Source organism: Cynoglossus semilaevis, chromosome 13 (assembly GCF_000523025.1).
Source record: "Cynoglossus semilaevis isolate Cse_v1.0 chromosome 13, Cse_v1.0, whole genome shotgun sequence".
Classification (NCBI taxonomy): domain Eukaryota; kingdom Metazoa; phylum Chordata; class Actinopteri; order Pleuronectiformes; family Cynoglossidae; genus Cynoglossus; species Cynoglossus semilaevis.
In genome coordinates, this window is record NC_024319.1 from 1,995,717 (window position 1) to 2,009,071 (window position 13,355).

The 13,355-nt window shown below is 42.9% G+C and overlaps 2 protein-coding genes across 2 annotated transcripts; both read left to right on the forward strand.

Annotated features, from left to right (window-relative positions):
* Positions 1-436: 436 nt before the first annotated feature.
* tpi1b (triosephosphate isomerase 1b) lies at positions 437-4,549 on the forward strand. The gene is made up of 7 exons (XM_008322784.2): positions 437-730; positions 2,660-2,783; positions 3,046-3,130; positions 3,272-3,404; positions 3,585-3,670; positions 3,750-3,837; positions 3,918-4,549. Exons 1-7 carry the CDS (start codon positions 622-624, stop codon positions 4,034-4,036), a joined length of 744 nt encoding a protein of 247 aa, XP_008321006.1. The 5' UTR covers positions 437-621; the 3' UTR covers positions 4,037-4,549.
* A 414-nt stretch (positions 4,550-4,963) lies between these two features.
* Positions 4,964-9,027, forward strand: LOC103387960 (zinc finger protein 39-like). Its single transcript, XM_008322782.3, has 4 exons — positions 4,964-5,466; positions 5,543-6,159; positions 7,824-8,058; positions 8,135-9,027. The coding sequence occupies exons 1-4, from the start codon at positions 5,295-5,297 to the stop codon at positions 8,806-8,808; spliced, it is 1,698 nt and encodes a 565-aa protein (XP_008321004.2). The 5' UTR covers positions 4,964-5,294; the 3' UTR covers positions 8,809-9,027.
* The last annotated feature ends 4,328 nt before the right edge of the window (positions 9,028-13,355 follow it).

Here is a 13,355-nt window from a genome sequence, read left to right on the forward strand (position 1 = left end):
AGCAGGAAGAAGTTTCAAATTAGAACTGTTCAGCGTTACAGTGAAAGGTTGCCCCCTAAGGGTGATACTAAGAACAACGTTTTTTTTAAGACGTAAAAACAATACTAGGGTAAAGATATTAATTTCCAGACATCCAAGTTAGAGTTTAAAATATTAGAATTTTGATAAAATCCAATGTGTGAGCCTTTTTATTCATAACTCTTAATCTAGAAGTCATACTTCATTCTCAGAATCTTAAGATTTTAAGATCAGAAATTTATGAATAATTATATTTGTATTATTTTTCAGTTCATTACTGACTATTTAATCCGTTTTCGTTGAGATTTATAAAAAAAAATAACAGCAGTGATTTATCACCTCACTTTCAGAGGTGTCTTTGAACGCAACATGACATTTCGCTCTTCCTCTTCCTGAAATGGGGCGATGCGTTCACAGACGTCACGGGCCAAACCAATGAGCCTGACGCAGAGGAGGGCTCTGGATGCCCGTGTTTATAAATACCCCTGACAACTCTGACGCGCTCGCTCTCTGCCCAAGAGGAGGTGACCCGTGTTTGACTGTAGCTACAGGTTTTGTTTTTTTCCATTTTCTGCAAGTTACACAATAAAAAACTCTGCAAAAATGTCCAGAAAGTTTTTCGTTGGTGGAAACTGGAAGATGAATGGCGACAAGAAAAGCCTTGGGGATCTCATCCAGACCATGAACGGAGGCAAGGTGGACCCCAATGTCGGTACGTTCATCCGAAGGGTCACCTCACAGGACGTTTTGGGGGGTGTTTTGACAGTTTAGGTGTTTTCTTTACCCCACCTTCATAACCGCCAGCGTTTATTTTAGCATCTTAAATGCTCATCTCTTTATGCTACACGGCCTTGGTGGGAAAACACGGCCCGGTCATTCAGCGAACCAATGTCACAGTTATGTCTCAGTGCTGCATCTTTTACCGCTACTGTCTCACTAAAGTCAACTTTATTGGTCAAATGTGTGATTTTGTAAAAAAGAAGACAAATGAATGAGTTTGGCTGTGTGATGCTGCGTTCAAGGTTCGTTACATGTTGGGGTCGATGCTGCGTTTTCAGCCGCACGTAGACCCAGCAGCAGCAGTCCCGCTTATTCTGAATACACGGTGCATTCAAGGGTGGCTCGGTGATTTCAGCATGTGAACTTGAAATCATTTGGCGAGTCAGAGTCCGAGCACAAAGGAGTAATAAAGACAAACGTTGACATTAGGACAACACAAAACACAAACAGCGATACACGTCATTGAAGACATTGAACACACCACCAGTTAAAACGTAAATCATAATGAAAAAACTAAAAACAGAGCCGGAAGACAACGGCTAATGCTAATGATAGCAGCATAAACCCACATACAACAACAAACTACCAAGTCGTTATTGAAAACAGTTAGAGATTTATTATTTATTAATAAATTCTAGTGGTTGAAATAAACAAATTTGTACTAAAACTTTACTGAAGCTTCACTACATACATGTTTTATGGTGAGTAGTAAGTGTTATAAGTACTCTATTTGTACTATTTATACCTTATCTTATTGTATTAGTTTCTGGTCATTTAAAAAAAAAAAATCGAATGTCAACCAATCAGAGAGAACAACCAGTTATGACAGAGTTCCATAGTTGCACAAATGTTTGGAACCTTTAGTTCAAATAGGCACAGTTCCACAGGCATTGAGTAATAATTAGTAATAATAAACTCATCCATTACTTGATCAGAGAGTCATGCTGACCTGACTGAACACAGAGCCGTTGCTGCCGTTTTATTTCTAAATGCACAGGAAGTCACTGATGTGTCGAGGCCTGTTTCCTGTCATTCAGCCAGTTGTGCTCCTTCTGCAAATGTTGTGTTATGCAATGGTTTGTGTGTGTTTGTGGACTACAAACCCAATCAGCTCAAAGACAGACTGGTATTCTGTCCTGCCTGTAGCCTTGAACCTTACTCCGTTAGAAAATACTCCCCCTACAGTGCAGTACTGAAACCCAAGAAAAGCGCTCCCCGCCGGCTGCTCTCCTCCAACGTTAAAGTCAAAGTTCACCACTTTATTCCACCGGACTGATTTCCTCCACATGAATCGACATGGACACTCTTTTCTTTGACCGTCTGACCGGTGTCAGACCGGTGACTTCTACAGAATGCTGCCATCTAGCTGACCTTTGAGAGGCTGAACTCAGACCTTTTATGCCCTGAGTCTCTGAGTATGGCTGGGGAGGCATGACCTTTACTTCACCATTAATACCAAGAAGGGAATACAGTTACATTATAAATGTCAGTGAGTTAACTGAAGCTGCTGTACTTATAAACTCTATAAAACGTACCGCTGCTGTCTTCAGTTAAAAAAAAAAAAAATCCCACAAATGAGATCCAACATTTAAAATTATTTTATGCATCTTTTCACCCAGACGTGCATGTGATCAATAATTATCAATTCAGCTCATTGTCTTTACCGACTCCAGGCAGCAGGGGGATAATGAGCATCTAAGTTTGGACTCAAACCACAACACTATTGGTGAAAGACAAAGTTCTTCTCCACTGAGCCATGACGTTGCAGAACTCCATTCAGTGTAGATGTGGCTTCCATCTAACATCTGCTAACACGACGGTCGTCATTCACCGTCTCTGCCTTGTGGCTCTGTGTCGACAGAGGTGGTGTGCGGTGCTCCATCCATCTACCTGGACTTTGTCAGGTCCAAGCTGGACGCTAAGTTTGGAGTGGCTGCACAGAACTGCTACAAAGTTCCCAAGGGCGCCTTCACTGGGGAGATCAGGTGTGTTGTGTTTGTGTGTGTGTGAAGTAAAATAACAAACTGTCCAGCCATTAATTAGATTAATGGCTGGATAGCTATGGATTAATCATGATTATTTGATAAACATCAGGGTGTCTAAATTCAACATAAAATGTTTTTTTTTCTGTACATCATTGGAACAGATAGACCAACATCAACCGCTAGATGTCAGTGTTTCTCACCTGTTTTGGATGAATAATAAATGAGAGAAAGTTGGAAGATATTAAATTAAAGTTTCTTTCAGCCCTGCGATGATCAAAGACTGTGGTGTGAACTGGGTGATCCTGGGACACTCCGAGAGGCGCCACGTCTTTGGCGAGAGCGATGAGGTGATTACTTTATCACCATGGTTACAAATCTACAGGCTTCATATCAAACTATATTAAATGTATAATTCTGATCTTAAACACAGTAATTAACAGCTAACAAGTTGCTGACTGGCTACATCTTTGCTGTTTTTCCTGTGTTAGCTCATTGGTCAGAAGACCGCACACGCTCTGGAGAACGGTCTCGGTGTGATCGCCTGCATTGGTGAGAAGCTGGACGAACGAGAGGCCGGCATCACAGAGAAGGTCGTCTACGCTCAGACCAAATTCATCGCAGGTACACAGCCCTCCGTCACGCTCGCTGATCACATGGGTTTGGAACCCGGGAGCGTTTGTCAGTCCGTGCAGAGTTGAACTGACAAAACGAATGTTGAAACTCACGTTTCAGGGAATGTTTGAGCTGCAGTCAGACTTACGAAACAGCAGTTTGTTTCTTATCACACGTCTCTTTTCACAGACAATGTTAAAGACTGGAGCAAAGTCGTGCTGGCCTACGAACCCGTGTGGGCCATTGGCACCGGCAAGACTGCCTCCCCACAGCAGGTAAATATTAGCTAAATATTTCCTCACCTTTTGAGATACTGCACACGATGATGAATGCTCTGATTGGTTGAACTCTCAGGCTCAGGATGTTCATGAGAAACTGAGGGAGTGGCTGAAGGCCAACGTTTCTGAGGAGGTGGCCAAGTCTGTGAGGATCATCTACGGAGGTCGGTGGCCTGGACACGTGTCAGTTGTTGGAATTGTCTTTGATTCGATCCATTTTTTACTAACTGAGTCCTCTCCTCAGGGTCCGTGACCGGCGGTACTTGCAAAGAACTGGGCTCCCAGAAGGACGTTGATGGTTTCCTGGTGGGCGGAGCCTCCCTGAAGCCAGAGTTCATCGATATCATCAACGCCAAACAATAGGAAACCCCCGGGAGCTGCAGTGTGACGACGCAGATCCTGTTCCAGATAATCCATTTCCGTCTAACCTTTCTTTCAGCACTTGGACACTCACTCCCCCTCCCCCCACCTGTTATTAAAGCGTTTAGTGTAATGATGTCATTCCTTCCTTTTTCTTTATCCGTCGTTGCGTATCTGTGTCTGTGCTAGAGAAGGTGGATGGGTTGACACGTCCACCGTCTGTGTGTCATACACCATGAGCTCCAGCTGTGAAGAGCAGATGTATATGTGTGAGATGGATGAGCAGTGTGTGTTTTCACCTCAGCAGCGTCAGGGCTCTGGTCCGTTCATAGTGTTGCCGTCTCTTGTGTATAGTTCTGATGTTCCTCTGTGGCTTCGACGTCCCCGTAGATGTGCATGATCTACTCGTATTGGCTCCTCTGACATGAGGTCATGTGTCACGGCAGACAGGTTCAAGGTTGAACGACTGTAAAGAAACATACTGTGTAATAAACAGTTTCTGGACTGTTAACAGAGTCTGCTCTCCTTGTAACTTTATTGGATCACGGCTCTCTGATGTCATCACCTTTATGTCAGACGACCATCGGCTCTCGACTCCATCCTGGTCCCAGAGCTATTCTCAGGACCCGGGCACCGGAGAGTCTCTTGTTACAGAGTGAACTCCAGTTCAGACAATACCATGTAGAGATGCTTTTCACTGCTATTTATATCCTGACATTAAACCAATACAGAGTATTCACTACTACAGTACAGTACAGTACACACAATGCTGTGTACTGAAGTATAACGTTTTAAGATATGTATGTATGAGTTTTTTGATACTGAAGTATAACGTTTTAAGATATGTGAGTTTTTTGGTTGGGAGTGGCTATGTATTCAACGGTCTGATATAAGTAAATATATAATAATTTAATTTCCTTCGTGCATTATGTTAAAACACTTTCTCTTCTGCAGTATAAATGCGTTTTTAAATTAGACTATTTTAATATTTTTATTCTCAATTTTTGCACGTGAAATGTATAAATATTCTCCGGTATAATGTGCCAGGTTCAAGTTTACAATCTTCTTTTATTGTTTGTATTTTTGCCCAGACTTAGAAGGAGAACTAAAACGTTTGCCCTCCTGATCAGAAGGGGGCAGCACCTCCTAGTCCATTACCCTGTGCGCTGCTCGGTCTCATGTCCGTGTTTACAAGTGAAGCGTGACGTTAACGGGACCCGCTCCACTACGTCCCCGAGCTCCTTTCATTTCCCCGTCAAAAATGTCCATAATGCTGTCTCTCAAAGCTTTCCTCAACGACAGGTTGGCGGCAGCGGCCGAGGACATTTTCTGCGCGGTAGAAAAGACAATAACCGAGTACAAAGAGGAGATTTTTCGCTCCAAAGACCTGGAAATCAATCGTCTCCGGATGCAGCTGACGCTTCTGAAGACGGGTACGGTTTACATTTCGTTCTTAATCAGTACCGAACCTCCCGGATGTTTGTTTCAATGTGGTAACTGTGATATCAGGGCTTTGTGTTTTTCTCCTTTCAGATCCAGGGACAGACAATTGTCTTCCATCTCAGCACCATCCATCACTCGAGTCCCATCACTTTGATGAGGAGGAGGAGGACGGGGGCAGCAGCAGCACCATGGAGCAGGAGCATGCAGAGCCCTCAGAGATCAAGAAGGAGCAGCAGAAGAGCCACAGAGATTTCTGGACCAGTCACGATGAAGAGCAGCTGGAGGGCCTGGATTCAGACATTAAGGACTTCATCTCTGCCTCGTCCAGTTTAAAGACGGGCCTGCAGGAGCCCTCGTTGACCTTTCACCCCTACCACAACGACGGCAACAGCGACGAGAGCAGGGACAAGCCCTACAGCTGCTCGATGTGCGAGAAGACCTTCACTAATAATTCCAACCTGACGGCTCACATCAGGACACACACGGGCGAGAGGCCGTACAGGTGTGAGATCTGCAGGAAGACCTTCATCACCACCAGTGCCCTCAACAGACACCAGACCATCCACACTGAGGGAAAACACTTTATCTGCAATTTCTGTGGTAAATCCTTTAAATGGATGGATTCTCTGACCAGACATGTCAGGAGTGTCCACAAGAGGGACCATGTCCCTGTAGGACCGTCCTGACCAGCACAGTGAAACCTCACCTCAGCTGTTGTTGTCGTTGTTGTTTCATGTTGTCTTTTCTACAGTTTTAATATAAAACGTCCGTCTGTTTTCATGTCATGTTCAAATTATTCTGGTAAATGTGCTGCTCATTAACAAACCTCAGGTCACTCTGATTGGTCCATAATGTAGTAACAGTAGAAGACAAACATGAGTCGCTCTTTGATAAATGATCATTTATATCAACACAGTACATTACAAATACTTTATACAGTACATCCTTGGCGGTGTGTACTGAATCCTGTTCTTTAAAATACGAGTCAATTGCGCTTTTTCTCCAGTAGGTGGCAGTAGCGGCGTTTTATCTCCAACATCTAACTGTAGAAAACCCGATTTTATCTCCACGTTAAACAACATTTTAAAATTTGATTAGTGTTAATGATGGTTTATCTACAACGTCACAGTTAGCATCTCAGTGCTGCGTCTTTTACCGCTCCTGTCTCACTGAAGTCAACGTCACTGGTCACAGGTGTCTTTGTAAAAAAAGAAGAAGAAGACAAATGAATGAGTTTGGCTGTGTGATGCTGCGTTCAAGGTTCGTTACATGTTGGGGTCGATGCTGCGTTTTCAGCCGCACGTAGACCCGGCGGCAGCAGCAGCAGCCCCGCTTAATCTGAGTACACGGTGCATTCAAGGGTGGCTCGGTCATTTCAGCATGTGAATTTCATATCGTTGGGCGAGTCAAGGCCCAAGCACAAAGGAGTAATAAAGACAAACGTTGACATTAGGACAACACAAAACACAAACAGCGATACACGTCATTGAAGACATTGAACACACCACCAGTTAAAACGTAAATCATAATGAAAAAACTAAAAACAGAGCCGGAAGACGACGGCTAATGCTAATTACAATAGCATTACCCACATACAACAACAACAAACTACCAAGTCGTTATTGAAAACAGTCAGAGATTTATTATAACGTGTCTCACGGGACAGTCTGACGATTGTCCTCTGTTCTAGAAGTCCATAAAGTGGTGTAGAATTAAAACTGTATTAAAATATCACTGCAGCCGATATAGTTATGAACATAAACATTTTTCGACGTCAATGACATCGTCTTGTTAAGTCATATAATTTTGTGGCACAGCAACACCGGTGCAACAGTTCCACTACAGTACTGATAAAAAAGTAGAACTAATTTAAAATACATTACCGCGGTATAAATAAATACATTTTTACTAAAACATTACTGAAGCTTCACTACATACAGGTTTTATTTCTCTCTAGTATATTTAAAAATAAACTATGATATAAATAAATAAGGGAACCTATTAGTATTTCCTTTATTACTCTTTGTTTAATAATATAACTTTGTTAGTGACTGGTAAGTTTTATGGGTGCTGTTGTTACGTACCTCATGTTAGCTACATAATATTAAAATGTTTTTAATTTTCTTCAAGTGAAATATAAAAAAATATTCTCAGATATACTGCTTCAAAATCTAAACTAAATATTGTGCAACATTTCCAAACAGGTCCAGAGTTACAATCCTCTCTTTCTCTTTGCCCAGACTTAGAAGGAGAACTAAAACGTTTGCCCTCCTGATCAGGAGGGGGCAGCACCTCCTAGTCCATTACCCTGTGCGCTGCTCGGTCTCATGTCCGTGTTTACAAGTGAAGCGTGACGTTAACGGGACCCGCTCCACTACGTCCCCGAGCTCCTTTCATTTCCCCGTCAAAAATGTCCATAATGCTGTCTCTCAAAGCTTTCCTCAACGACAGGTTGGCGGCAGCGGCCGAGGACATTTTCTGCGCGGTAGAAAAGACAATAACCGAGTACAAAGAGGAGATTTTTCGCTCCAAAGACCTGGAAATCAATCGTCTCCGGATGCAGCTGACGCTTCTGAAGACGGGTACGGTTTACATTTCGTTCTTAATCAGTACCGAACCTCCCGGATGTTTGTTTCAATGTGGTAACTGTGATATCAGGGCTTTGTGTTTTTCTCCCTTTAGAACCGGGGACAGACAATTGTCTTCCATCTCAGCTGCAGCCCAGCCATCATCACCATGCTCCTCCTCCTCCTCGACAGCACCATCCATCACTCGAGACTTCAGAGTCCCATCACTTTGATGAGGAGGAGGAGGACGGGGGCAGCAGCAGCACCATGGAGCAGGAGCATGCAGAGCCCTCAGAGATCAAGAAGGAGCAGCAGAAGAGCCACAGAGATTTCTGGACCAGTCACGATGAAGAGCAGCTGGAGGGCCTGGATTCAGACATTAAGGACTTCATCTCTGCCTCGTCCAGTTTAAAGACGGGCCTGCAGGAGCCCTCATTGACCTTTCACCCCTACCACAACAACGGCAACAGCGACGAGAGCAGGGACAAGCCCTACAGCTGCTCGGTGTGCGAGAAGCGTTTCAGCAACTGTTCTCACCTGACGGCTCACATCAGGACACACACGGGCGAGAGGCCGTACAGGTGTGAGATCTGCAGGAAGACCTTCATCACCACCAGTGCCCTCAACAGACACCAGACCATCCACACTGAGGGAAAACACTTTATCTGCAATTTCTGTGGTAAATCCTTTAAATGGATGGAGTCCCTGGGCAGACATGTCAGGAGTGTCCACAAGAGGGACCATGTCCCTGTAGGACCGTCCTGACCAGCACAGTGAAACTTCACCTTAGCTGCTGTTGTTGTTGTTGTTGTCGTTTCATGGTTTCTTTCCTATAGTTTTAATATAAAACGTCCAGCAGCTGCAGACAAAGAATGTACCGTCTGTTTTCATGTTCATGTTTTTCTGGTAAATGTGCAGCAACCTTAACAAACCTCAGGTCACTCTGATTGGCTAGTGACAATTTAAAAAAAAAAAAAGAAAACCCGTAGTGAAGTAGAAGTAGACGTAGAAGTCATTCCACAGTAACACAGTAAATACTTTATATATTTTTGGTGGTGTGTACTGAATCCTGCTATTTCAAATACAAGTAAATTGCGATGTTCCCCCAGTAGGTGGCAGTAGCAGAGTTTCCTCTCCAATATCTTGTCAGTGCAGAAGGTCGATTTTATCTCCACATTAAACATTTCAAAATGTGATTAGTGGTAATTATAGTTTATCTACTGATTTAACATGAGCCAAAATAAACACTACAGAACTGAACACTTTCCCAGAGCAGAAATGTGTTTTTAACCAAATATACCCCCGTTATTAAGATTATTAACAGACTGTTGTGTATGTTATGAATAGAGATAGATAAAAATGTTCTTTTCCCCATTTTGTGTCATATCAAGTAACAATAAAGTCACATTTCTTGTTTGTGCATTTTCCCTCATGGTGCCAATAAAGCTGATGATTCCAAACAAACATGATTTTCTTTAATTTTATTTATATATATATATATACTAACAGATATAAAGTATATATATATATATATATATATATGCATGTTGTAAATGTAATGGCTTAGAATGAAATCAGTCATACAGGTGTGTGACATCAGCAACAACCTGCTTCCCATTGAACAGGTTTGCTGTTCAAACATATACAGCAAATAGTACAAACCCAATGATTTTGATGCAGAGAGTGTGTGTGTGTGTGTGTGTGTGTGTGTGTTGAAGGCTTTAAAAAGTCTCCCTGCTGTGTACACACTCAGTGGGGATCACAGGCTCTAATAATAACAACCCTGGAGTTGCCGATAACAACTGTGTAGAACACGCTCTTCATTCAGCAGCAGTAAAGCTGTCAGACATCTTAATTACTTTGAGGCATCACTCACTTAAAGGAGGGCGCTTCACCTGGAGCACTCGTGCTCCTGCAGGAGCTCCGTTCAGTCAAGTGAACACTTCAGCTGACGAGACGAGACGACACGCCGACATCTCTGTGAAAATGAAAGACTGAGTTGAAAAAGTGTCACACACGGGGAACAACATCCAGATCTGCATGTTTATTTAAATCAGACAGAACTATGAGATACAAGAACAATTAATGTCTAATTAAAGGTTTAATTATTGATATCTGATGATGTCATCAGGACTATACTGCATCAACATTCCACAGTACGTTTGTGTAGTACTGTGTGTGACTGCACGGGGGGGGGGTCGGGGGGGAGTACTACTGTGTCAGCAGGACCAGGATGGATGACAGGCACAGCAGCAGCCACGGAGACTCTGCCCAGGTGCAAGAAGTTAGTGGGGGTCACGAGACAAAAATGTATGAAGTATTACTGCACCACTGGGAGGAGAACGCCGGCCAGTACGCAGACAGTATACATCTGAGTACACAGACCGTCGTGTCCAAACTGTCTGAAGTAAAACAGAGCATGAATAAATCTATAAACTGGACGACAGAGGACGGAGGACGTGGACATAATTAGTTACAGCACAGTGTTCAGTTTGGAAGTTCAGCTTCAAACATCTCACAGAGAAACAGAGTCCAATCATGGTGAAGAGTGGGTCAACAAGTAGCATTTAGCTCCTTAGCAGTGGGCGCTATTCAAGCTATTTGAACATGCTGCTCCATTTTGAGTTTAGTAGACAGAATATATATAGTATGTGAATATTATTTTGATACAAATGTAATCTTGTGACTCCAGCAAAAATATTTTTCCATTAAAATATTTTACAAAAATAAACTTCACAGACTATTTGGCCTCTAAATATACTCTAAAGCCAGGTTTAGCTCAATGCTAAACCTGTGCTAACAGATGCTAAGGGAACTATAACATAATGTATTATACTATATAACTAAAGCCAGGTTTAGCTCAATGCTAAAACTGTGCTAACAGATGCTAAGGGAATTGTAACAATCTATTATACAATATAAAAGTAATTTATATCTTTGATTTTAACATTATGTATCATTAAATGAACTCTTGTCAGTGCCAGTTATTAATGACGAGAGAATATTTTATAAATAACAGGGATGTTCCACAGAAGTCTCTTCAAATGTTACCTGAAATGGTTCATCTTTCTGTTGCACTCATAGTTCTAGAAAGAAGAGGCTACCAGTGTTCTCTCTGGCTAAAGCTCTACTACTACTACTACTACTACTACTACTACTACTGCTACTACTACTACTACTACTACTAATAATAATAATAAAAACAATAACAATAATAATAATAATAACCATCTTCATCTGTAGGATGCAGCAGTAGGGCAGTAGAGACATTAGCATTAGCCCAGTGCGACCATGAACTTCATCTTTCATCTAAACCTTTCACGGTGTCACTGACTGATGAAGGGCCAAGAATATCATCAGATCTAATGTCAGCAGCAGAGAAATCTGATTTGTCTCAGTTCGAGTCACACGTGTACATGATGATGACATACTTCCTCAAGGTGACTTTGAAAGAAGTACTGTAGTACTCACAGGCAGTCGTAGTACCCAAGGACAATGGGCTGCATTAGAAGAATGGACAAACCTGATATATCTCCCTGCTCTGTGATGCTTCTTTGAACTGATGTACTCAACATGGGGTCTGCAAACCTAACCGGGCCCACTGAGGCACGGCAGCCATGTTTGTTTTTACAGCCAGGAATTGAACAGCCTTCTGATGCACATCAAACACTACATTATGCTGACTTTAACTACGTACCTTCATACCTGCGTCCTTTTCAAACAGTACTTACACCACACCCCCCCCTCCCCCCCAGAGCAGGGGGCAGTGGTGGTCTGTGTGGACAGAGAATTCTTCTTCCTGGTTCCACCATTCCCATTGTTCCCTCATGGTCTTCTTCTCACTGCTGCTTTTATGGGTGGACATGAGCTATACTGCACAACACTGCCCCCTCTGATTCCCAGTGGTACTGCTCTGTTTCATACCAATGCAAACACAAGTTCTATAAAAACACTGCTGAAATAATGAACACAGGGGATGGACTAGAGCAGTGATTATCAACTGGTGGCCCGTGGTCTGAAACCGGCCCGTTGAACCGTCCAGTACGGCCCACAGCTGGATACAGTGGACGACAGCAAACACAGTGTACGTTGAAGCAGCTCCATCTCTACGTCAGTATAAAATACGTTGGAGACCGAGTCGCTCCTTGTTCTTGGTACAAACTGTATCAGAATCCTGGAGGTGATGTTGCTATGCAGAAATACAGAAATGCATCAGTAAAGAAGGATAAAAAAGTGGAGTGACTCGGTATTCACAGAGCTCCCCTAAAACTTCAGCTGTCTGTAAATCACACTCCCACAGCTCACCCCCGTTTTCTCTCTCTCCTCGTGTCTCTCTCTTAACACGGAGGAATATAAATATTACTGTTCTGGTGTTGGAGGACGGCTCTGACACCTGGTCAGAACCTGGTCCTTGGTCTGGTCCGACACAGACACAGCAGTCGCACAGGTTCAAGCTGTTTTAGTTCAGTTTAACGTCAGAGGCAGGAACACGTCCGTCTGAGAACTTTTTGACCAACATTTGAACGGGTGTTTTTTTCTGCTGCTCTTATTTTCACAGTACAGTAAAGAATGTTCTCTCCACCGGGTGAGAGCTGTGCACTGGAGCAGCTCATCTCCCATGTCTTACACTCATCCCATGTGTCTCTCATTAGCCACACTCACCAAGGGAGGGAGGGGGAGACCAATGGAGAGAAAGAGGGGGGAGTCAAGAGAGAAAGATGGGGGGTGGTGAGGAATTTGATTTGCTTTGTTCGTGAGTGACTTGTATAAAACAAAGACAAGTCAAATGTGTGTGTGTGTGTCGGGGGGGTGATGTGCGGGGGGGGGGAGCAGTGCACACATGAATATGCAAAAACTAGAAAAAAGATTATAATTTATTTTCAGATTTTTTTTCCCCCTTTCATTTGCATCTTGTTTCACAAGTAAAGTCAAAAATGGAAAATAAAAATAAAAACTGCCTGCCATACGATGAAAATGTAAAAAAATAATACAAATAATATGTACTGTATATATAATTATCGTTATCGTTATCAACAAACAGACACCGTTACTCGTCATAACAATACTACTGATCGTAAACGCAACGTAACGTAACACTAAACTGCTGCTCTCATGCATATACAACAGCCCTGGGTTACAAAAGAGGCAGTGACTAAAAATAGAACAGAAACTAAAGTTCCACCGGTTCAGAATAAGCTCCTACAGCTACATGCAGTGACATAAAAAGAGACTCGTGTACACGCTCCGTCTTCACAGACTGCGCTCCACTCTACAGTAGCCACTCCCCCCCATCCCCTCCCCTCCCTCTGTCT